Source organism: Cheilinus undulatus, linkage group 3 (genome assembly GCF_018320785.1).
Source record: "Cheilinus undulatus linkage group 3, ASM1832078v1, whole genome shotgun sequence".
Taxonomy (NCBI): Eukaryota; Metazoa; Chordata; class Actinopteri; order Labriformes; family Labridae; genus Cheilinus; species Cheilinus undulatus.
Genome location: NC_054867.1, coordinates 42,120,589 through 42,146,603, shown reverse-complemented (window position 1 = coordinate 42,146,603; position 26,015 = coordinate 42,120,589). Strand labels below are relative to the sequence as shown.

The window sequence follows — 26,015 nt, the reverse complement described above, 5'->3', positions numbered from 1 at the left end:
AGCTGGTTGCCGGCAGCTTTAACACTTGTATATTAATGCAGCTGAGGTTTCTTCCATAAATAATAAAGAATGTATGCTGTTGCTAAGTTGATGAACAATGATGATGTTTGGTTTCCTGCTTAAAGTGATCATGAAAAAATGATACAGCTAAAGTAAACTCCTCGTCCTGGAATAACCCGTCTGAGCTCAGTGGACAGATGTGCGGCTGACCGAGCTACAAACTTCACAGGCGGAGCATGTTCAAGAAAGTATAACTGAGCTTTAATATTCAGAGTCATGCATCGCCGAGCTGCTTTCTCTGATTCAAGCACGGCAGTCGGCAGCACCAGATGTACAGTAGAATAGGAGAGGAGCTGTCCATAATGGGCATCTGCTCGCTGACTGACAATCTTGATAAAACTTGTGCAGGATATTTCTCATCCATCCTTTTGTCAGACAGCAGCAGACTCTGTAATTACATTTCAAGAGAGCACCAAAACACCAATTTGGTTGCTTGCAGCTGTTGAACTGAAGCACAGATGAACGTTTGAAGTAGATAAGGAATATCTATTTTTAATTCCAGACTCCTCTCCTGCACTCTAAACTCCCCCCTTTCACTTAATCCTGATTTAATTCTGAGAAAAATGTTGCATGAGGAAAAAAACCCAGATAACATGTTGATTAGAAAGAACAGAGATAGCAAAATGTCTCAGGTGCAGTGCAGAATCCTTAATTAGATATTTTGAGAGCTACTCAGGGCTTAAAAATGAGCTTTTACGCAGTACTAGCTGTTGAAAAACAGCAATTTGATTGTTTACCTCTTCGACAAAGAGGAAGAGTCACAGAGAAGAATAAAACCCCAGAAGAATAACAATTTCCAAAATGATATTTACATTTTATTTATGCTTTTGATAACTAAATAGACCAGCCTATTACCTGGAAGAAGGATTATCAGGCAATATTGAGTATGTTTTTATATGAAAAGAAGAAAAAAACAACTGAAAAAACAGTTGGATCAACACGATATTAATAATATGACAATATATCAAGAAGAATAGTACGTTGTCTTTTACATCACCTCTACATACCGGCGGTATTGTGCTTTGATAAGACGTTTTGCAACTAGAACACAGATACAGAAAAAATTGTAACAGCCCCATGAAACTCCCGAGGATTTCAGTAATCATCGACACTCCTGGAAAAGAAAAAAAAAAACTCACGTCATGTCAGCTCGCAGCAGAGATAAGAGTGGATAAAAGAAGATTCTTTGACTCATCGGGCACATGTGGAAAAAAAAGAACGGATGAGAAATTAAAATTAGCCGCAGCTCATTCAATCAAAACACTTCTCTGCTCCTGCTCGGATGTAGGCACCCATGAACGCACTCACACCGCTTAGCGACACACAGACAGAAATATGTGGGATGTATCATCTTCCTTTTCCTGTATATCATTGAGGCAAACTTGGTAATTATAATATTTATATATTAATATGTAAAAAAAATCTAAATTATAAATGAAATGAAAAACATGCACTGGACAAATACAAGCATGCATTTACATGATGAGACCTGAAATCTTCACCAGTACATTTCAAATGGTAGATGAAGCACCTCTACCTCTACGACCCCATCAGAAAAACATCCCTGCACGCCCAACTACACTCGTCGCAAACATAGATACATTCTTGTACAAACGACACAGAGTCCGGCTGTTGTTTCACTGAGCGCTGCAACAGTTACAGATGTTGCTACATGAACAGTGGAGAAAGCAGAGTGGATTTTTGTCCCGTGTTGTGTGTGAAACCATAATGTGGTGCTGTTATATAAAGGCATGGGGGCTCTTTTTCTGATCTGCTGTCTATGGCGAGATAACTGTACATGTTCCCGTGGTTATTTTTACACTTTTTTTTTCCTGGTCTTTTGAAAGAGAGGTCCTTGTTGGCGAGGTTTCTCCTTGAGCGTCCTTATCGGCAGTATTCCAGAAAAAGAAACACAGAGATAGAAGAGTGCTGCTTGAAAAGTTTGCTGGAAAATTAACAGATATTTTTATATTTTGGGTTTCCTCTTGGGTAAAAGTTCCTCCACTGCTTTTGTCTTGTTTGATTTGTCAGCGTTACTCCCATTTCTAAGCAAAAAGTGCATTTGTTAGACTTTGTATCAGTTCCTCACGCTCCCTGTGTTGGATAAGTTCTCGTTGTGTTGTTTGCTTTGGTTGCATAACGCGCACTTTGTTGCTTCACCTCATGTCTGCTCAGCAAGTGAAGTCTTCAAAGTTGCCCTGGCCTGGGTGATGAGGTAGCATGTTGCCGGGATATGTCGATGGTGTACGCAGGTTCTCACAAGGAGCCTGAGAGAAAGAAACAAAGAACCGAGAGAGAAGGTGGGTGAGATAAAGTAGAAAATGATCAGGAGAAGGGAGTACTAAGAGCAGAGGGGGAGGGAGACAGTCAAAGCAGAAATATAAAACTGAATATCTGAGTCATAGTCTCACTGCCACACTGCAAAAACTCAAATTTTAGCAGGTATATTTTTCTGATTTTACGCCAAAAATATTTCACTACATTCAATATAAGTCACATTCATCAAACATGTCAAGATAAACTTCTCATAATGAGATATTGATAGATACTCTGCAGGCCTAGATAGTTGTCTCTATGTCAGATTTTAAATTCTGTATCATACTAGTAAGAATGAAACAATGTTGATATTCGTTGCTGATACCACAGCAACAAAAACTCCTGGACAACCAAAACTGATTAATCTAATTATGTTCGACTTACAGCCAACGCATTTGATAAGGTCACTGAAGAAATCAAACATCAGACATACTTTTAAAGTCCCCATAAAGTGATTTAAAAACCCCCAGTATTTTAGGTTTGTTGTTTGACTGGCCACCGTGTCAAACACCAGGGCAAATTTCAGTCATTAAAACATCTCTAAGTTTACAAAATTAAGCTTAAAATCATCAAAAATGAGACAGTAAAATCTGCTTTAGGACAGTGTGGGCGTGTCAGTTGAATGAGCTAAAGCCATGCCCACTCATGAGAAATATGATGCTTTCAAATTAAAAAAAAAAAAAAAATTCTGATTAGAGCGAAGCTGCCCGGCTCTGTGTCAGAGCAGAGACAGAAGTTAGGGATTAAATTGACTGTATTCTGGTTTCAAATCTCTCTGTACAAGGCTTTTGATGACCCATAAGCCACTGTGGCTGATAGATCTGGAACGTTTACCTCACAATGAACAAAAACACAGCATGTAATGGGCTGTTAGCTTTCAATGAAGGCTGAAAGAGATGAACTGCTCTGCGGTTTTATTTCATTGTAGTGTTAGGGTGGTGGGGTAATTGAGGGGTTGGCCCTCAACCTCCAGGCAAACAGCATGCCAACCAGCCTAATCAGCTATGCCCTGAATTTTGCTTTTTTTCTTCAGCATTTAAATCATTAAAATGGTTGAGATATATTAAAAAATTCAGCCAAGCACAGCATATGCTGGAAAAAATGTGCTCTGTAGACCACATTTGGTTTTTTTTGCCAGGTAGAATGGGCATTTTAGTGTGACTGTTTGATGGACCTTTGGGGGTTTTGGAGCCACCCTCAAGGGGAAACTTGATTAACTGCTTTTTTGGCACTTATACTTAGCCTCAGTTTTCAACAGTGGAGATTGTCGCTTAGTTTCTATTCATAGCTGTCAGTGACATGACTGGCACAGATGCCTTGAGGGCAAAAAGAGCTTGGGAAAGTGGCAGCCACCACTGAACACTATATGGAGCTGCCTCATGGGCCTGTTAGCTAACTGTTTCAGAAAGACACACTGAAATTGCCTGAGAACTGCATAAAATGGAGTTATTAAGACAAATTGCAAGTTTTGGGCTACTGTGACTCTTACACAGCATTTCCAAAACTATTTAAAGCACAAAAATGGCAAAGCCACTACCAGAACTTCACTTTTGTGATGTTAACTTATGTCTAGTGGAGAATCCCTCCCCTTGCACAGCCACCAGGATGAAAGTCTATGAAAGTATTGACATTTTTAAAATGTATTTTAGATGTGGCTGGTCAATAATGCTGCTGTTTGGGAAGTGAGAGAAAGAAATTATTCATCATCAATGCATAAGCCAGTGCTACTTTGCTTTCTTTGTGTTGCAGCTAGGACATTTTTCACATGTACAGTGCTTAACAAATTTATTAGACCACCACCCAAAGTAAGGTTTATGCCACAGCTACCCTAAATTAACAGCATTGGTAAAAATTGGTAAAACCAAAATCATTTTTTATGTTTCTGCAATGGGTAATACACCAATATGTAGAAGCTCTTCAACCCAAATATTTTTAATGCTAAAATATAATTACTATTGTTATCCACGAATTTTCAAATTTAATGATTTACAAAAAAAACTGAAAAAATAGTAAAGCACATTATTATTTCTTGATTAATATGTCAAATTATAGTTATTCATTTGCATTCCTGAACAGAAAAATGAGTTTTAGTGGTTGAATGTTATGCTTGATTCATTTCTGACTTCTCAGAGAAGCCCAGTGAGCCGGCTCAAATTTGGGTATAAAAAGGTGAATTCAGTTTGAAATTCCTCATTCCTGTTCAAAATGGTAAAACATGGAGAGCTCACTGAAAATGAAAGAGTCCGCATTAAAGCACTTCATGATGCTGGATGGCCTCTGAGACAAGTGGTCTAATAAATTTGTTAAGCACTGTATGTATGAACAGAGAATCTAGTCAGAGCTTCTTTGGTAACTTGCTAACATTATGATTTCTTATGAAAGTACCAGGTTCATTTTCAGCTGTCACTTTCAGTTAGCTAAAAGTCTTCAACATTTTGCTTAGGTTAAAAGAATATTTTATGTCTGAAGTCTCTTCCGTTGTTCACTCAAAGAACAGCAGGGGATCTATTAGTATTATTACACAATTTACTAATCTCTGGGTTTTTGATGGTGTTCTGTAGAAGTACAATCTAGACTTGTCCCCTAATTGGTTACTGCATCCAAGGAAACAAGTGTCTCTACAGCATGAAAGTGGAGACTGATAACGTCTCCATGTTGTACAGCAGGTTGAAGCCTTTCTTGTCCATGTGGACGGTTCCATAACTGTGTGACACCACATAAAAACTATGAATACATCCCATGCATCTTGTTAGCACCCATATTTCCTCCTGTCTAGAACCTTGCTAGAGTTGCACTCATTCTCAGACGTGTGCCGCCTTGGACAGAGGCTAAATGAAATAATAACACTGTAACAAAAATAAGTCCTGAATTGTTGGTATCAAGTAAGACGAAAATCTGACTCATTGAGATAATATATGCTATCTAAACTAGAAAGTGTATCTCATCTCAGGACATATTACAAGTTAATTTGTCTTACTGCACTGACTGGTCATGTTTTTAGCTAATTAAGGCAATTCTGACCTTATTTTTTGCTCTTAATGTGATGAAATAAGACACTTTGTAGGATTAATGAGATATTCTTTCCAATTAAATTGACAAATACGATTGCCAAGATACAATTTTTGCAGTGGAAAATTCTGAGTCTTAAACTCAGTCATAAAAACATGACATGAGCAACAACTTTAGCCGGGAGGTACAAAAAACTGATTGATGGGAAATACTCTGAAGTTTGAAATAAAATGATGAAAATAATGAAGTTGTGAGGAAAGTGGCGACTACCAAGTGAGTCAAGGAGAGGAGATCTGAGGAGGAGCACATCTGTCCCTTTCTTCTCTGCAGCAGCTCAGACTTACAATTAAAGCGAACTGGCTTCATTTACACTGGGAGATAAGTGAGCTGTCACACCTTCTAAAGCTCTAACTCTGGCCCATCCCTGCTGCTCCTGTCCCCCAGCTTTGATTAAATTCTCACCACTCTCAGACTTCTCTCTCTCAATTTTCTCCTCTACGAATTCCAATCACATTTGGCTCTTTTTAGTGTCTCTCAACTCCTGCCTCCTTCGTCTCTGTCTCTTTACTCTCATGTTTATTCTGCAAGTTTACTCTGCATCGCTTTGACAGGGACACACTGTCAAAGCGATGCAGTCAAAGTGCTCAGCAGCGGTGCACTGACATGGCGTTTCACATCATCCAGGCTCAGCACAGCTCCTCGGTCGTTGTTGTTGCGGCCTTTGTGTTTCTTCTTCACGCATCGGCACAGCTTGTACTTGATCACCTAAAAAAGAAGAGGAAATACATCAATACCTAACCTTTCAGGATCAGAACTTTCTATTCCAGTCAGTATGTCAATGTACTCAAAATATCAGGATGTGTGTTTGTTGTTTGAGGGCAGCTGAAGGTTTGCTTCTTGTGTTCTGTTTACACAGTTCAAGCCCACATGCACTGGAGTTTGAAAGATCAGGAAACTGAAATTCAAATAAGATTGATTTTATGCATCTGTTAATGTATTTTTCTCAGATCCAGCCCACACTAAAAGATCTTTGAAATCTTGTTGATGTCTTGATGTTGAAAATGCAATAGAACTCACATGTAACAAAAATAATGATCAACTAAAACAGTTCTGTTCCTATAGTGTGGGAAGAACAAAGGTATGACCAAACAGTACACCACACAAAAACAGATTTCATTCACTAACAACCAGAATCCTGTCTCTGAGAAAAGAAAATCTCACAAAATCTCAGACGTGACTTCAGAGTACAAACACAGCAGACGGAAGGAGGGAAGAATTTGCCATGGACCACTTTTCACTGAAAATTAATGAAGAAATAAGTTAAAAGACTAGGGGTGCAGCTGTAGAGATACCGTAATCACGGGCTATCTATGTTACAGCAAGGACTGGAGGAGTAAAGTACTTTTTTTCAGGATTGTTGTCGTGCTTCCTTTGAAAGTCAGCTCACTTCCTAGCTGGCTCGTTCACGTCCCAGTTCACAGAGTGGGTTTTCAGCTGCCCTGTTCTCTCTCCCTACACATCAGGATATCAGATCAAAAACAAATGGCCTTTTGTCCAAGCAGATCAGACACATCACATGCTACAAGAAAAACTGATGATGTAATCTTAAAACAATCACAAAACTGGAATTTGCTTTTTTTCTGTCATAAGGAGGAAAATGGGCCCAAGTCAGCCCATTTATCTAAAGTAGGGATGAATAGATGCATCGCTTTAACTCTGGTATTGGCAATTATTGATCCTTTTGACAAGCATCGGCCATCAGTGAATAATGTGGGAATAAACCAATGTCAGGAGCAGACATTTATCTGTTGTGCTATATCAATATAATGGTGGCATTAATTCTCTGAGCCCTAAGCTATTTTTGTAACTGTTTTGTCTCACCTGGACTTGTTGTCTAAAAAAGCATCAACCCTGTGGTCACAGTCCAGCTATATAAAAGTTTTTCAGGACAACCTGGGCTTTAAGAATATGTGTGCTGCAGTAATGCCACTTGAATTAAAAAAAAGTTCTGGGACTATATAGACAAAAAAAAAAACCAAAACAAAAAACCATCATAAATGTCTATGTGTGACATACAGTAAACTATGATGACTGGGACTTTTTGCACAAACTTGTTCTCCCATCTATTGGGGACCAAAAAGTGAAAAAAAAAACAATCATTCTGTGACAGGAAAAAAAAAGAACTTCAAAATGTTGACAAATTTACATGGTGTTTTTTTGAGTAGGCTCTTTTTCTGCCATTTCTCAAAGCAGCTCCTGTCTGCAGTGACACAGAGGGCCACATCACAGGCTCTCTGTCTCTCTTTCTCTCCACTGAGAAAGAGCTGTTGAGGCCTTCTCCTTAATGAGCATAGTGTTAAGACATGCGCAGTTTGACAAAGTATGATGAGACAATGGAACAGTCTGCCATTGGTTGTCACAGTCTATCACAAAGCATTGTGGGATGCAAAATGGTGTTAGCTGCTAATGGCAGAAATGATAGAAAATTGATTAAAAATTGATAAAAAAGACGTTCAATATTAGATTTCTGGCATGGATTTAATCTCAAAGACCCCATAAAGTCACCCAAGTTCCAGGCTTGCTATAAAAGCTTTTGTGAGGTATTCAAAGACATGGATAGCATCTTTGGAACCTCTAAGAAGGAGCAAAGTAAGAGGCTATGGTTTATAGTGCAAAAGTTATCTAATTTTTCTAAACTTTGCCACCTCTTGTTGTTTCCAAAGCACAGTCTCAGAGGGTTAAGCACATATAATGGCTAATTCAGAGAACTATTACTGGGCAGAAGATGTAACCTGTTGGACAAACTCTAATCTGTTTTGTGGTAAAAAATAAGAGAAAATGTTGCTAAAGTGGGAGTGTTACACCAAATGACGAGATAAAGAAAGCACTGGCATTGTTCTCGGCCATCGGCTAAACTGCTATTTTAAACATCTGGACTGCTATCACCCCTGAATTTTGAAGTCAGAGCATCCCTAATCTAAGATTAGTTAAGAATTTTTAAGACCTTCTTAAGATCCAAACAAAGAAGAACTGATACCATTTTTTCCCTATGTAGTGTTGGTGCTTTTCAGGTTTCATCTTAACCTGGACAGCTCTGAGTCCCTTTGAAAAACCTACTTACATAACTCTCTAGTCACCAAAAAAAAAAAAAGTCGCTGCCTCTGCCAAACATTCCTTGTTTTCTATCTCTGAGCCAAATTTCTTTGAACTTTCATTTCCTTAACTTTTCCATCTATTTCCTTCACATAAAAAAACCCAAAACACAAACTAGACTGTTAAGATTTGATTGAGTGTTCCGACATCTCAGTCAAAGTGCAAAATAAAAATTAAGAATTTTCACAACTGAAAACAAGGCGTTTAAAGACACTTTAGGGCGTCAAATGTTAAAAATCTAAATCAAGATAATTTTTAGGATTTTTAGGAACCTTGGTTTCACAGTGTGCTCCAGTCCTACCAATCCCCCACAAATACTTATTGGAATGCTGAGAGCTACAGCCAGGGAGGCAGTAGGGTATTCCATGTATAGAAGACTGTATTAATGTAATGGAAAAAACCACCTGTTGTTTGAGGCTTCAGAAAAAAACTAAATTAAGGAGCTACAGGGAAGATGGGAATTTCATATCTCCCCTGAAAGCCCTTACATTAATAAGTAGGTTTGCCAAAATTATATACACCTGTTCATACCTCTTTTTGCTTTTTCTTATGATAAGGAAAGACATCCTGTGATTAAATTAGGATTTTTATCATTCATATTTTTCTTTTGGATTATTTCATAATAATACTGGAAAGATCAGAATAAAAGGATCACTTTGAAAGTTAGCTTTGACTGTACAAGTATTTGTGAATAAATTCTACACCATCCCACAAAAGTTGGAGTGCTGTGTAAAATATATATAAAACACAATCCAGTTATTTTCAAACCTCATAAACCCATATCTTATTCACATCAGAACTAAAACAACATTTCAGATGTTAAAACTGAGATGCTTTACAATTTCATGAAAAATATTCGCTCCTTATGAAATTAATGGCAGCAACATATCTCAAAAGAGTGGGGAAAATATTCTCAACATAAATTTGCCAAAAACTGAATATCCTACAATCTACAGTATGGTATCATCAAAAAATTCAGAGCATCTGGAGAAATCTCTGTGTGCAAGGCACAAGGCTGATTGTCAATACTGGATGCCCATTATTTTGGGCCCTCAGGCAGCATTGCATTAAAGACAGGCATGATTCTGTACTGGAAATCACTGCATGAGCACAAGAACACTTCCAGAAATCATTGTTGGCCAACACAGTTTGCTGTGCTACCTACAAATTCAAGTTAAAGCTGTATCATGCAAAGAAGATGCCATATGTGAACACAATCCAGAAACACTGCCGTCTTCTCTCGGCCAAATCTTGGTTAAAATGGACTGAGACAAAATAGAAAACTGTTCTGCGGTCAGATAAATCTTTTCCAAAATCATGGATGCTGTGTCCTTTGGACTAAAGAGGAGTTGTTATGAGTGCACAGTTCACAAGCCAGCATCTCTGATGGTATGGGGTTTCATTAGCACCTATGGCATGGGCAGCTTACATCTGGAAAGGCACTATCAATGCTGAAAAGTTCCTATAGGTTTTAGAGCAAAATATGCACTCATCCAGCCGTCACTTTCAGGGAAGGCCTTGCATATTTAAGCAAGACAATACAAAACCACACCGCATCCATCACAACTGCATGGCTTCACAGTAGAAGAGTCTGGGTGCTGAACTGGCCAGCAAGGAGTCCAGACCTTTCACCAACAGAAAACATCTGGCACATAATAAACCAAAAATCTGACAAAGACTACCCAGCAGCTAGAATCCTACATCAGACAAGAATGCAACAATATTCCTCTCCCAAAACAAGAAACTGGCCTCCTCACTTCTGAGGCATTTACAGACTGCTGTTAAAAGAAGAGGGGATGCTAATATTTTTCCTGAAATGGTAAAATGTCTCAGTTTCAACATCTGATATGTTATTTATAATATTTTGTGAATAAGATATGGGTTTATGAGATTTGCAAATCATTGCATTTTGTTATTATTTATACTGTACTTAGTACTCCGACGTTTTTTAACTGGGGTTGTACAAGAAATACAATTACCAAAGAAAAATAGAAACAACTCCACATGAGATTGTCTTTTCATACACATACATACATTTCTTTATCTTTTATCTGGAACTAAAAGAAACAAAAATCTTTCTGCGAGGCTTATACAAGCGAAGGCATTTGAGGAAGTATACAAACAGAGCGGCTCTAATGAGAGCGGACAGAGACTTCCTGCCCAATCTAAAATATAATACTTCCAAAATGTTAATGTATTCATCTCCAGTGCAGCTGAGATGTGAGTGTATGCGTTTATGTGTGTCCCACAGAGATAGGGTCATGAAGGACAAAGCGTTCGTCATGCTTGCTCAAACTTGTCCTTGTTGGAATGCAAACATTATATCAGTATATAATGTACGTTATTGAGAGGCTTCTAATGGGTATGATAAAATGAATTATTTCACCTCATAAAGATAGTCAAAGAGTTCAAGAATGGTGAGGATGCTGGCACCGATAAACAGACCCATCTGACCTCCAATATCACCTGGAAAGATACAAAAGGAAGCAAAAAGTGAATCCTCAATATAAAGCAGAGCGTGAAGTCATGTCTGTGCATTTTTATGAAAAAAGATAAGCTCTAAGACAGACTTTTTATCTTTACTAAACTCTTAAAGGTGAGAAATGTGACAGAAAACAGACAACAAAGCAAAGATAGAGCTGAGAAGTCACAATAGATTAAAGAGACTATTGTGTGTCTTCTGGGACCTGAACACTTATTAAAAAAATGCAAGCACTTGTGTAACTGTCATTGTGGATAAAAAGCATCTGTCGGGTTGAATACTGCATATCATATTTTTCCATGCACGCACTTGACAACCATTTCCTTACCCAGAAGGCCTGCCAATTCGTAGGCTTTCTTTTGTTCGATGGTTTCGTAGTTCAGCGCTTCAAAGTAGATATCCAGAACCAAAATGTTATCACTGCAAACAGAAAGAAAAGCACACAGACTTCAGTCGCATATTCAAATGTCTCAGTTTATACTCTAAACTCTTATTTTTTATCAGGGTCTCCATAGGCGAAGGAGATGACTGGTGAGTCCACCACTTCCTGCAGACACAGAGCACATGTATAAAGTTGAGAAAATAACATGTAACTAAATAATTTCCCTAAGGTGTGCATGGTCATTTAGGAAAACAAGGGAAATGATGACATCTGTTTGATTGTGTACAATGTAAACATCAAAAACTCGTGACTACAGCAGAAAATAATTGAAAGGGGATTAGTTTAAAGGCCTGAAGCAAGGCGGAGTATTATTTTGATTCCTGAATATCCTCTCTGAGGGCCGATCAGACTACAAACCCCCCACTGGAGTTGAGATCAAAACCGACTTTGTAGTTTTCCTCCTTCATTATTTAAATTAAAGTGAGTATCCGTCAGTCTACAAAGCAGGGAACTGAGTTTAATGCAAATCTCAGCTGATAATGTAAAGATGGATATGCACTGATACAAAATGAAGCAGTAACATCTGCTCGTTTCATGCTAAGTGTTGGAGATGTACTTCCAGCCCCTTGCAGTCTGACTGTACTGACTTCATTAAAATCGTATGAAACATCACAAGTAAACAGCATGAAAAACACCCATCATAGGCTTATTTACTCGTCTGTTAAGAAATAATCTCTGTTAGCAGTTTCCAACCTTTTTTTTTTTTTGTCAGCCGTACACCCACGGGCCTGTCAGATGAGCTCCACACACAGACCTTTCTCACAGCAGATATTTTGGCTAATCACAGCAGGAAAGGCACAGGTGGAAGAACAAACATTAGCAGTGGCTCTGATCCAGTTAAGTGTCCAAGGTTCTTTCAGTGAGGCGGCTTCTACAAAACAAGGACAGCTGGAGCTGGCTCAGCTTAACAGAATCCAGCCCACAGTAATGCTAATTACATCTGTGAGTGTTTCCTACTTTAAGGTGCCATCGTATTTGTTTCATTTAACTTTAACTGGATGCTTTTTGATGCTTTTAATGGATCAATGAAGTACAGGTATAGTCACTGTGTTGATGGGATTTAAGTCTGTATTTGCTGTCTGCATTTATTTTGTTTGATTGAAGCTTGATGTTTAATGCATTTATCTGTTGGCAATCAGTTTGAACTTCTCTTTTTAAGCCATTTAAACTATTCTTCATTTGTAGATTCAGATTCAGATGGCTTTATTTGTCTCAGAAGGCCAATTCTGTTTCACAGCCTGAGCACAGAAATAAAGACAAAATAAAACGAGACAAATGCAATCACAGCTGCATTCAGACAACTGTATTCACATGCCATGTGAATGCAGTCTGATCTTTTACTATTTAACATCTCAAAGTTAACCCTTTCTTTATTTTTTAGCCATTTAAACTGTTTATTCTTTACTTTCATCTCCCTGCATAAAACTGTAAAATGATATGTTAGCTATCTTTTTTTGGAGTTTTCTGGTCTTTTGCGTCCCTTTTCAGTAAGTGGGGGGATTTGCAGGAAGGAAGTACAAGCTGAGTCCCACTTAAACTCAGGCTGTCCTTTTGGAGATCCACAAGGGATGCACACAATTATTGGGCCAAATGATTAAACGCCCTGTCCGTTGGTAGTTGGCACCAGAATTACAAGTCAGTTATTCTGACTCTTAGTATTATTGCTAATTTCGGGTCTACAATCCAAGTCAAATGCTCTGACTAAAGATTAACACAGCTAACCTTGCAGAGCAGGTGGTTTTATCACTCTGTCATCAGGCAACTCCATCTTGAAAAGCTCCAATCCACAGTGCTTGTACTGCGCCGTACAAGGTTTGGACCAATCAGTGTCATTCGAGGAGAATGAGGCGGTAGCTATGGGTGGGATTTAGTTGTACCAATGGCAATCTAGTGCTGAAATTTCTGTTTAAACTGGCAGGATAAAAGCTAGATGAGGCAACATGAAGTAACATTATGGTGTGTTTAAGTTGTGGTCATAAAAATGACTGTTAGGAAATGGTAAATAATTCCTCATCACAGTGGGTAACTTTAGAAAATTAACATTTATATTTTGCAAAAAACTTAAGATACTGTTGTTTGGAGGAAAAATACATTTGTTTTTAGTCTATTAATAGTAATGTCAATGAATACTCATAAATGAAAATAAGCAGTGAATGAATTATCACATTGTGAAATTCAATTTTCCTTTCTGTAGGATATTTGTGGCATTGCTTATTGGTGGGCAGAGTAAGTAGAAACATGTTGACTGAATAAGGATGACATTTATGGTCCTGTTAGCAGGTAACACTGCCACCTGTAGGAGGTTCGAGTCCACTACAAAGCTAGGTAGACTGACCAATTGCTAAACCAGCTGCTGTATCAAAACACAGATTATATAAATGATTGTAGGGATGCGTGATAGTGGATTTTTGATTATATATGATATGCTGATATTTATAAATTTATATAAGCTGACACTGATATTGAGACCGATACTTAAATGTAGTAAAGACCTAAAACTCCAGACCTTAAAACACACAATTTAGCTTTTGAGGATGAAAAAATTCACACATTTCAGTTCTTAAAACACACTTAGTCGTAAGCGGTTGCTGGAACAAAAGTTATTGAGGCAATAACTTAATGTAAATTCTCTGCTAGCTTGCAAAGACGTTCTTGTGCACTGCTGGTTCGTACCACCAGGTGATTTTTATTTGGTCATAAATTAAATTCCTGGCTGTTTCTCCTGATTTGCGGGGACACCTGTGTGAGGTGTGAGCCTGCAGCTTGAGTTACTCAGTGTGTGACCTGCATCACATCTGATCAGAGCTGCTGACAAACAGCCCACAAAGCCGTGTGTCTGTGTGTCTCCCTGCGTTAGTGGCTCTGGGTGGTAAGATAGACAAACAGCCCACTGTGACAGACTTCAGTTTCACACCACTGAGCACCATGCAGCTCTGATACCAGAGCTCTCCCAGCTAATGTTCATCAGACTGACTCTGGAAAACAGCCAGTCAAAAAAAAAAAAAAAAAAAAAATGAACAGGGTGGACTTGGATTCATCCACGGGGGATTCAAATACTCTGAAGGGAGAAGGGAAAGGTCTCTGCAGCATTCTGACTACATCTGGTGTAATTATCTTGTCCTCAACAGCTCCGCTGGGAATGACAGATAAAAGATTCAACTGTTTTGCACCCTCTCCTCCTTCCTTGAACTACTTTTGATCTTGTCAGTGGTTTTGGGAAAGAAAACACTTAATACTCAGTGATTAATCAAGTTAATCTCCAAGTAGAAGCCCCCATTCTACAACATCAGCTCAGTGAAAACAAAAGTGAAGTAGTTGCCAGAGTCACTAGTTGAGATGCTTGAAGGGAAATTAACCCCAAAACATTTTAATTCTGTTATGTAGAAAAGTTTAAGGGACCCTAATTTGCTTGGGAGCATTTTGTCTTATTCCCATGGGAAACTTACAAAGTGCAGATGATGCAACTTTGTATCAAGAGATTTCCAGCAAAGCTTTAATTGTCTTTATTTTTTAGTGTTTTGACCCACTTAAAACAACGGTACACATCAGGTTTTAGTTAAAAAAAACAAAAACTATCAAGACCATAATCACAAGCTTTCTGTATGCCTTTACAGTCAAGAATAAGCTAATGCTTTACATTGCAGAGTCTCAACATATTATTTCTATCTTGTCTTGTTTTCTTTGTTTAAGAGTGTGGGGACCTGCATTTAAATTCTTATTTTAAAACTAAAGCAAGTTTTTCTGGCACACCTTTACCATCTTACCAGGTGCAGAGTTAAAAGTCTTGAAGGAAACAGAAAGCTCCAGCAGCACTTGTAGTTTTGAGGACAAGCTCTCTTGAATACAAGTGTTGCTGGAGCTTTCTGTTTCCATCTCCTTGTTTTAATTAACAGCTTAAGCAAGAGGAACTGATCCTTCCCTTTGTTTTTAAATTTGAAAAGAGGAAAAAAGGTAAAAACTTAACCTAAAATCTAATTTTTTCAATCGAAACAGGACAGAAGTCTTAGAACTTGAAAATTAAAAATACCAAATTGATGCAAAATAAAATAAGTATGCTTCCCTTTGGTTCCTTTGATTAATTCACTTCTTGAGAGCCTAAACTCTTGCAACTTTTTGGCAAGTTTCAAAACTCATCAACTAAAATAACAGAATTAATCAACCATAATAAAACTGTCACAATATGACTCTACGAAAAGTTGATTTATAATAACTGGACTCCTGAATTATTCCCACCAGAAAAGAAAGGTGATTTATAACATATGAGGTTGCCTTTCATTTAAAAATGTGTTTTTCTTCTTGCAGTGAGACGTTTGACCTTCACCATGCAGAATGATTTATGTGCAGAGTTTGGCATTAAGAAGTCTGTTTTCACTTTCGCCCGCTGAAGGACGAACGATGAGCCCTCCATGAGAGTGAGATGACCAGAAAGTATGATTTTGTAACATGACAACTCTTCTGAATGCTTGAATGAAAACAAGGATTCTAAAGGTCACAAGCAAGAAGAGCGGACTTCTCAGTGAAGTTTGAGACATTCTGAGTCCAACTGAACAATGAGTGAAACTAGAAATATTTGTACATTCAAATATGTCATGCTTGAGGAGTAAGGAGTATATGCGCTTTTAAGAAAATTCAACGATGCACGTACAGTATATTTATCAAAATCTGCCTTGAAGACTTTTTAAATCATGATGGAGAAAGACGGATAAAAATAAGTTTCCTTTTAAACATCTTCACAATGAAGGCATTCAAAATGCCCTGTTACTCCAAATGGGAAATTTTATAGCTGTACTTCACAGACTTTCACACCTGAAGGTCTGAACCATGAGTATGTGATTCAACATTTTCTCTGACTAAGATAGAAAGTTGTGGTAGCTTCACAAAGGCGCTTCTTTTTCATCTATTTAGTTGCATAAACCTAGACTCACATTGTATAAAAAGGGAGAACATAGTTCATTATTTTCAATTTAACTGATGTGATCTGTCCACAAAGATGTTATCTATTTTACTATTCAGTTAAGAACTTAAAGGCACCATTTGAGAATAACTGAACTTTAACTCTTCTTTTGAATTCTAACTTTGAATTCATTTCTGAATGTAAGGTTGGTAGAGACTTCTATTTGCATTTAAGTATTATGTCCACAAAATGATTTGCAAACTCAGAACAATTTTGTTACACAGTTCTGTAAAGGCTGACTTTCGAAAGATTTATGTGGTGTTTCTTTGCCTTCATTCAGTGGATAGAGTTCGAAGAAGGGGAGAAAAAGTGTGGGCTTGTGGCAACCCTAAAACTTGTCCTTGGCAGTGCCTTCTTGCCAAATCAACCCCTTTTTCTGCCCTAAAGGTGTGGACATTGCTATTTCCTTAATAAATGATTTTCTCATGCTCCTGGTAATATGCAAGGACATCCAGAGCACCACCAGGATCGTGTCAATCCTTACTCATCACATCTACGCCTTACTTCAGCCTCAGTTTTTGGTCCAAACATGCCTAAAAGTTTTGCTCACTACTGTAAGTGATCAATTTTATCTGCAATTGCATGTTTGAAAAATAAATAAAGAGCAATTTGGATGGTTAGCCACATCTCCCCAACTGAGGTGGTCAGTTTATGGTGTGCAAAGTGCAGAAATATGTGGGTCTATCCAATTTTTAAAACCTTTCCCTAATTGAGATCCATGTCAAACTGAAATAAGATGGTTAAAAAGATGCATGAGCTCAGCATGAGCTTCTGTCATTGATATTTGGCATCATCATGGTAAACAGTACCAGACTGTTTACTCTCAACACCATGGGTGTAGCACAGGGGGGAAAATGGGTACTGATTACCCAGGCCCACAGTACGGAGGGGCCCTTGAGAAGCCTGCAATGAAAAGAGTGTTCTTATATATTTTTTTCTTAGCAATTAGTGTCATTATTGAATAAAAAGTGACTGAATGAATCTGTCCACAAACTGAAATTTGTATCAAATGGGGGGGGGGCTCTGCTCCTCCCTTAAAATGTCCAAATGGTGTAGTCCAGTGCTGTAAAATAATGGAAGTATATTCAGTTAAACCACAGTAAAAATATTGCTCATAAATGGCAGAATAATGGTTCAAAAATACATTAAAATGCATAAATATTTGTAAAAATTATGCAACATTTGTTGCTTGGCTAGCCGAGTAAGGGGCCATGTGTTATATTTTTTCTGGGGGCCCAAAATCCCTAGCTACGCCCCTGCTCAACTCTCTGGTAAAGTTGGTCACACTGTAAAATAAACGGAACAAAAAAGTGACACAGTGCTCATTGTCTGATAAATCTGTCACAAGAATAGAACTTACGAGATGTACTGCTCCGTCTTGTTGAACTTCTTTGCAAGGTACTTGGCAGATGCTTTGCTGGGTATCTTGACAAAGGACATCTCTTTCCCGTAGCGCGTCAGGTTGCATGGCGTCTCGCACACGCAGTAGTCATTGTCCCTCTCGACGAGAAAGTCTGAAAAATGAAAAGAGCAAGGCAGAGATTGAAAGAGAGAAACACACCGAGAGGCAGATAGATGTATCACCACCCCTGCATGACAAACAAAAATGCCAGCCGATTGAGAGGCGTCAAAGAAAACTTGAGAAAAGACACTGAGAGGAGACAACCCCCAGAGACCCTTATGAGAAACATAAAAGCTACAAGACAGAGTCGGAGGGACAGCGGCAGCCAGGGGCGACACGTGACTCATGTGGAGTCATGAAAGAGAGAAAGATTGGAAGTCAATAAGAAAACAAACAAACATCAAAGGCCTGAAAGGTATCAGTTGATGAAGAGACGGGAGAGTGTGAAAAGATGAGCCGCAGAGGCAGGCCGGAGCTTTCTATTTGAGACTGGCTGCCATGAGGCTGAAGGAACCCTATTATCTGTTATCAGCTGGCATCAGGGGCTCTGAACAGTGGGATATACACTCTGGACAGTATCTACACACACGCACTCACACTCACACACTGCATGCTGGGTTATCTTCTTACCCAAGGCAGGATCCGCACACTCCTTGTACTGCTCTGGGGTGCAGTATGGAGCATCTCCTGAGGATGGAGAAGAAACATAATGTTCTCAGAGTGAACAAAAAGAAGTAGAAAAGGAGGAAGAGGGATTAAGAGAAGCACAAAGGCTGACGTCATGCAAGGTTATTTTTGTCCCTGTCATTACCGACCTTATTGACACTGAATATGCATTGCAAATTTGATCATATCTTGTAACTGATTTCATTACCTTCTCCCTTTATTAGCATCTGTCAACCTTGTCACCAACACTCTCTTCATCTCCTTTGACAACACATGCACCCTTATATTTATGATTTCCCAGCTGCAATTATTCACTTCATTTTGGCTCATCCTCTTTTAAAGAAAATCCCTCTAATGACAGCAAGATAGGAGAGATGAATGGGCAGAAGACTTGAACAAGGGAGTTGCATGTAGACTCGCATTAATCAACCGCGCAATCACCAAGAGATAGCAACTAATCTGGACTGTCTGGCTCTCTGTATGCAAACAAGGAGCTCAAAGTGACCCTGATTGAAGAGAGAGACGTTTACAATCATTGGACAGGTGAGAGCAGGTTAACGAAAGCCAAATCCAAATGCTTCCATGTGCCAAACTCCTTTTTCAATTTGCCGTCTCAGATGCCACGTGGTGATTAAATGTAGGAGGTAGACGGCACATGCCAGCTGTAATCACTGCACAAACAGTGAAATAGTAGAGTTTTCCAATTCACTGGAGCATGGAGGGATTTGATACTCTGCACATGCTGGTGAAAAGCAGTTATTTTTTTCACATCAGTATTAAATGGAAGCATTTTTACCCTTAACAACAGATTCAATTTCATCTACTGTACATCTTTATTGCAGAGTAAGAGTCTTTATCTGCTCTTTGGGTTCCTACCAGGCATGTGGACCATCCTGCAGTTGCAGTTCTCCACCAAGTATCGGGTCTCACAGTCGATCCGGCAGGCTGTGATGCTGTAAGTGCTGAAAAAGTCTGAGTCCATCGGTGTGGCCTTGCAGTCCCCCCATGGTGGAGGCAAATACGTCAGCTGAGAGAGAGGGAGAGAAGCAACAAAGCAGAACCACTTTAGCCACAGAGCAAGCTGTCTGCTAAAAAACCCTCCCCGGTGCCCTGTTAATGCGCTCAGTTGACCTTGTACTTTCTGTCAATATGATGATAAACTAGTTACTCTGTCCGCATCAGAAGCTGTTACACATTTATTGAATCTGGCACAGAAAATGAATCTAGTTCTTCAATGCATGTGCATAGTAGTGCCTAATGCCTCTCTCCCACGTTTTTTTGTATTCCTGTTCTCTCTGTCTGCCTTTCATTGTGCTGCCCACTCCTGCAGGAGCCCAATAGTATCATCTGTGTAGTACAACTGTCATGTTCCAAGTTGTACTTTTAACAGCTCTGCGGCAGCACCAAAGTGTGGTGCTGTGTTCTTTTTGTTCAGCTCCACAAATGTACTTTTTTCTATTATCTTGTGCTACTTGTGCAACCAAGTATCGACTTTAGGCAGACGTGTGGAGATCTCTGTAGACACGAGTCCAATACAGAGAGTAAGAAAAAGCTTCTACCCCCCGGCCATCAGGAAAGTAAACTCAGTGACCTCTACGTGTCAGTCTTCGTAGCAGGGTTCTCAGTTGTATTAAAGTTACTGCTGTGACTAAATGTATGTACATTTTCTCCTCCATAATGTTTTCCAACTTATTAATGCACTCTTTTCTCTGAACTTTGGCCTAATTACTCTACTTTCAGTGAAAGCTAAAATCAAAAGTCAGAACTCTTGATGGATTTTTACTTGGCTTGTACATCTGTGAAAGCTACAGATAGCCACAAGTGTGACTTTGATAATGCAAGACATGTTGATCATCTGCAAAAATAGAAAAACTCCCTTGCTTTTTTCAAGTGTTTAGTTACTCATTGCAAAATAATCTGCTTTTTTGACTTAATCTTACATATGTGCAACCTTTTTGGCATTTAACTGCATAAATGGTAAATAGACTGTACTTTTATAGTGCTTTATACTCTTCTGACAGCTCAAAGCTCTTTTACAAAACCTCTCATTTTCACCCAACATAATAAATCACTGACACTATGTAAAGTACCAGACAATATCAAATGTTCATTTATAAAAGTTCACATGCTGCTGTAGCCTTCACTTAGAAGCACTTTGAGATTTGGTGTAAGTGCAAAATAAACTGCATATTTCTTACTACTGCAAAATGAATGTCTGTGGGTGGTTGTGGCTTAGTAGGTAGAGTTAGTTGTCTCTCAACAAGGAGGCTGGGGATTTGGCCCTAAGCCCCTGCAGTCTCATGTTGATGTGTCCTTGGGCAGTAGACTTAACCTTAATTTACTCCCAGTGCTGCATCAGTGGTGTGCAAAAGTGTGTGTGAATGTGCATGAATAGGATTAGTTAATACAAATGGACACTTTACAGAGTTGCCTTTCCAATCAGAGTGTGAATGTGGAGTGAATGGGAAAGTGTGGCCTGTGGTGTAAAAATTACCCTGGTTGTCAGAGAACTAGAACAGCTCTATATAAGCTGATGTCCAAGTCCATTTACCAACAAGGATGGGGCCAGAAGTGTTACATATCCTGGGTTTAACTCAGACTTGTGAGTTTTCTTATAAGTGGGAAATGTGCATGACTTTCAAGCCATTCAAAATACCACTTAGATTTAAAATGCAAACAAACCTATTCCCCTTTTAGGCAAAAATTATACAGTTTCACCAAAAAAAACCTTACAGCCAACCTCATTTTTAAAAGTAAAACCAGTAGCTCCTACACAAGAACAGAAACTGCTTGATTTTTATTTCTCTTTTATTAAAGTTGCAAAACATATTTAGAGTAGGAATTTTGTGTTGTTTGGGTATATTATGTTGTTTGTCTTACTGTCTTTCTCTTGTTTTGGGTTCTGCAATAAAGTGCTATAAAAATGTTTTTATTATCATTATTAAAAATGTATGACTTACACTACCCATTTAAATAGAGAATAAATTTTGGAAAGTGTGATTTCAAATATAGATTGCAACAATTGCTGAAATTCAGAAAAATGTTAATTAGTACTCTTTATACTGTAGTGTGTGCATTTAAAAAATGTTTGGTTTGCCAGTTTGGCAACAAAAATTTCATGCTATGATCAGCAGGATTAAATTATTTATAATCATCTATTTAGACCTGAAAGATTTGGGGTTTTTGGAGAAAACATTTGGGGCTTAGGCCTTGTAAAGCCTCCCACCTGCTCTTGATACCAGTAATAACACAAACAGTCTGAAAATATACAGACAATAAATGCACTGTTTCTGACTTTCAAGCCTTCCAGGGCAGGTTGCCAAGAAGTGTTTCCACAGCATGATGATGCCACCACCGTGCTTCACAGTGGGGATGGTGTGTTTGTGGTAATGCCCAGTGTTTGGTTTCCCACCAAACATGCCATCATGTCTGATTGTCAAGAAGCACTATTTCAGTGTCATTAAATCAACAAACTTTCTTCCACTTGACCATGAAGTCTTTCACATGCCTTTTGGTGAATTCTCGTGGAGATTTAATATGAGTTTTCTTCAGCAGTGGCTTTCACTTTAACACTCTCCCATAGAGCTTTGACTGGTGAAGAACCCGGACAACAGTTGCTGTATGCTGAGTCTCTCCCATCTTGGTGGGCTCTCTCACTAGACTCCTTCTTGCACAGTCACTCAGTTTGTGAGGACGGCCTGATCTAGGTAGATTTACTCATGTGTCATATTCCTTCCATTTCTTGATGATGGATTGAACTGAACTCTGGGAGATGTTCAGTGCCTTGGACATATTTTGTAGCCATCCCCTGACTTATACTTTTTTTCACCTTTTCTATTAATTGCTTTGAGTGTTCTTTTGTCTTCATGGTGTAATGGTAGCCAGGAATACTGATTAATCAGTGACACATTCATGGCATTCACTAATTGTGAGACAACTAGCACAAATTGGTTGGGCCACTGTTGAATTAGGTCAGTCACTTTAAAGGGGGTGAATATTCATGCAATCAGATATTTTACATTACATACCTTTTATTAATTTGACAATACTTTCTAGAAATCTGCTTTCACTTTGACATCAACGAGTTTCCAAATAATCCAAATTATATAGGCCATGACTGATTTATAAAATCAATCAAAGGGTAAAACATCCAATAGGGTGAATACTTTTTTTAGGCACTGTATGAGAAGCCATTTTTAATAATCAAGACATTTCAGTGCAAAAATTTCACCTTTTCTAGCTTTAAGTGCATGTGACTGAACCTCCAACAATTCTTTTTGATGATTTAAGTAAAAAGCTAATGCTACTCCATAACCAAATGACATCATGCTGTAAAGACCACAACATCCTTCACACTATGCACACTAACTCATCTGCAATGTTCAGTATACAGATCACTTCTTAGAAGGTCTGCTTCAGTCAAACAGCAATAATGTGATATAGTGTATATATCAGTGGGATCTTCATTTGTATTCATCACATGCACTTTATCATCCAGCATAATAACACTAACTTTTTGTGCAGTCTGAGCAAAAACATTAATAATAATGCAATATTGAAGTGAATCATTGATTTCTTGCATCATTACTTGTAGCAACCGACTTGATTTATCTTATGCAAAACCAAGATAAATAAATAACTTAACACTTAAGCTTGTCGTCACTGCAGACCATATTTCAGTAATTTAACAAAAGAGCCCCTGCATGACAGGAGATCCTGAACATATTTCATATGGAGGCTCCCTCCTGTAGCATGATATTGCCTGAACATAAGAGATACTGTGACACTGGGATTCACAAGTGTCTGGCCTCTATGATCAGAGCCTCTTTGCCCCTATAGAACAGACATGAGAAGAAACCAAGAAATAAAAAATATATAAATATATTGCAGGGGAAATCTAAAACATGTATGCATTCCCTCTGAAGCAAGCCCCATGGATCCTTGTTCAAACCTGAGCTTGAACCACGCTGCTCATGAGGTAAAAGGAGTCATAAATCACTCCAGCAGAGTGCATATTTGCATATCGTATTAAAATATTAGCCATATCCATTTACATTTTAGCTGCCTTAAAAAAAAGAGAGGCCAGATTTGTGGCATTAAATGAGGTGGGAAGCCATAAAAGAGCCGGCATGTGTTTCCGTCCCATCAGTCCAAACAGTGCATCACTGAGTGCTCACACAGCAATAAATTAAAGGCCAGTGTTATGAACCTGCACTTTAGAATCAGTGCCGAAGTGCAAGAGGCAGCCACGTGTGTCACGCTCTGGATTTGGTTACTAATAACCCAAAGCGATGTTCAACATGCACATACAGGGTTCAAACACACCACACACAGATGAAAAATGAGAAAACTCAAGACTTAAAATCAAATCAGGAGGCTGTGATGATTCCTCTGCTTGTTTTCACATCAAGGACGTTTTCACAAAGTCAAACAGAACATAAAAACCATCTGAGCAGGGAAAAATGTGATAATCAATAGTAGGTGCTTGTATGTCTGTTCATCTCCTCAGTAGGGCTAGACCTATTGAAGGAGCTGTTTGAAAAGGAAATGGCTCTATTTAGCTTTGAGTTCTACTATTTGGATTTCTCTTCTTCTTTTTCAAAAGCTCCACTCAGCCGTCCTGATCCACCTCGTAGGAACATTATTTACCATTGGTTAAACTTGTGCTTAAGTTTTTAATTTTATAAATGTGGAGGGTCTGGCGTGAGAGATTTTGGGACACGCTGGCTGTGCTGTTAGCTGTTTAATGACCATGAAGAAGAAAACAAATCATGTTAAGTTGGTGAACTTAAATCCCCCTTTCACTGGCTGCGCGAACTCAGGAGTGAGACGGCAAGATTCTGATGTCAAAAGAGGACGATGCAGCAAAGGAACATTTTAAAGTTGTTGCTCTTCATGTTAAGTAGAGGGGAATTGCAAATTTTCTTTTGCAGGATCTTTGTGAGTGACAGTTTGGCCAGCCGGAAAGAGGCCGACAGTTTTACACTACAGGACTGCTGAAGAAGGGAGCTGAATGGATGTGAGCAAACTGCATTAGATTAATGAAGAGTGAGCCTGCCAGCCATAGAAATAAATAAAGAAACAGAAACAGAGCAAGGGAGTGAGGGAGAGGGGAAGGAGGAGCGTAAAAAAGAGAGAGGAGCTGTATTAGACGAATTGAAATGTATGCAGGGAAGGGAAAAAGAGCAAGGGAGAAATGAAGAAAAACAAAGAGGGACAGTTTCCTGCAGACGCGACATTTGCAGCATGCAAAGTCCTGCTGCAGACACTGGAACACACTCAGTAGTAGAGTGGACGTGGAGGGACTAAGATTGCTCCAAATTCCAGCCCCTTCTCTCCCTCCATTCATTATGCATGGTTCTGTAGCATATTAGGGGCAAGAGAGTATGATTTGTCTGAATGTAAGCTCACCATCACACTTGCAGAATTATTCACAGCAAAGTGGAATAACCCACATTCAGACCATTTAACTCAGCTACACAGACTCCCTGCACTCAACAGAGAAAGTTTGTTTCCATAATAATGTTAAAGGCCTGAGTGAACAGTGAGAGCTGCACAAAAGCTCAAGTAGGGATTGTTATAAATGAGGTACATGCCCCAACATTGCGGCTCAGCCATTTATTTCCAGCTTCTTTAACCTCCATGACTTTAAGGGAGAATACGAAGTAGCTGTCCTTCCGACTTTGACGTCATTGATGGGTCTCTAGCAGACTTTTTGCCTTCATTGTGAAAAACAGGATTGATTCCCAGCCAGCGCTGTGTCTCTACCCTCCTTTGTGTGAAAGCAGAAAAAAGAATTTGTCCTTCAAAACACAGCAAAGTGCTGATAGTGCAGTGCTTACCATGTGGGGTGCCTTATTTCAACTCCCTAGGGTCCAGCAGAGCCTTGAATAAGGCCAGAGACAAATAACAAACACTCTTGGAAGACTTAATCACAGAGGAGCATGAACAGTGATGACTAAGAGCACCAGGATTCAGAGCATTTTCTTCACAGGATTTTGAGGTACTTTAATGAAACAACCAAATAAGCAACCGTAAAGTACTCAGACACAAGCAAAAAACCTGATTACAAAAAATCTTTCATCTCTAAGTAAAGTTAACTTTGTTCACTTTTAGTATCAACATGAAAGTGATTGTTCTGCAGGAAAAAAAAATTAAGTATGATAACTATTAATTAAATGATATCATTATACTGATGCAACAATTTGTAAGCAATATTTTACAGTTGCAGTTTGTCAGACTGCTTTTTATGGGCCACTTAAGGGGTTGTGAATAATAAATGGAGCGGTAAATTAATGGGGAAAAACTGAAAGTTCCTGCTCTGCTTTCTGTGAAAAATTAATAACTTTGGCTCTACGGACCTCAAAAAGTTATTTGAAGTAAACCACCTCTATATAAAGGAGATCCTTTTTAATAAAACTTCAAAGAATTCATGCTTAAATAGGAAAATGGGGCCCAACCAAGCAGCAAATGTTGAAAAATGAAGCCAATGCAGCCATGCAGGAAACTGCTAGTGTCCACTTGAGGCTGG

General features: G+C 38.7%; 1 protein-coding gene across 3 annotated transcripts in view; it reads right to left on the bottom strand.

Annotated features, from left to right (window-relative positions):
* Positions 1–938: 938 nt before the first annotated feature.
* asic1b (acid-sensing (proton-gated) ion channel 1b) overlaps positions 939–26,015 on the bottom strand; it is a 308,291-nt gene continuing 283,214 nt past the window's right edge. For all 3 annotated transcript variants that reach the window (XM_041783362.1, XM_041783359.1, XM_041783361.1), the window contains 7 exons: positions 19,361–19,511; positions 18,449–18,505; positions 17,777–17,930; positions 11,349–11,440; positions 10,925–11,004; positions 6,049–6,150; positions 939–2,327 (listed from right to left, as the gene is read on the bottom strand). In XM_041783362.1, the coding sequence (XP_041639296.1) occupies positions 2,232–2,327; positions 6,049–6,150; positions 10,925–11,004; positions 11,349–11,440; positions 17,777–17,930; positions 18,449–18,505; positions 19,361–19,511 (732 nt within the window). In that variant the 3' untranslated portion in view covers positions 939–2,231. The remainder of the gene's footprint in view (positions 2,328–6,048; positions 6,151–10,924; positions 11,005–11,348; positions 11,441–17,776; positions 17,931–18,448; positions 18,506–19,360; positions 19,512–26,015) is intronic.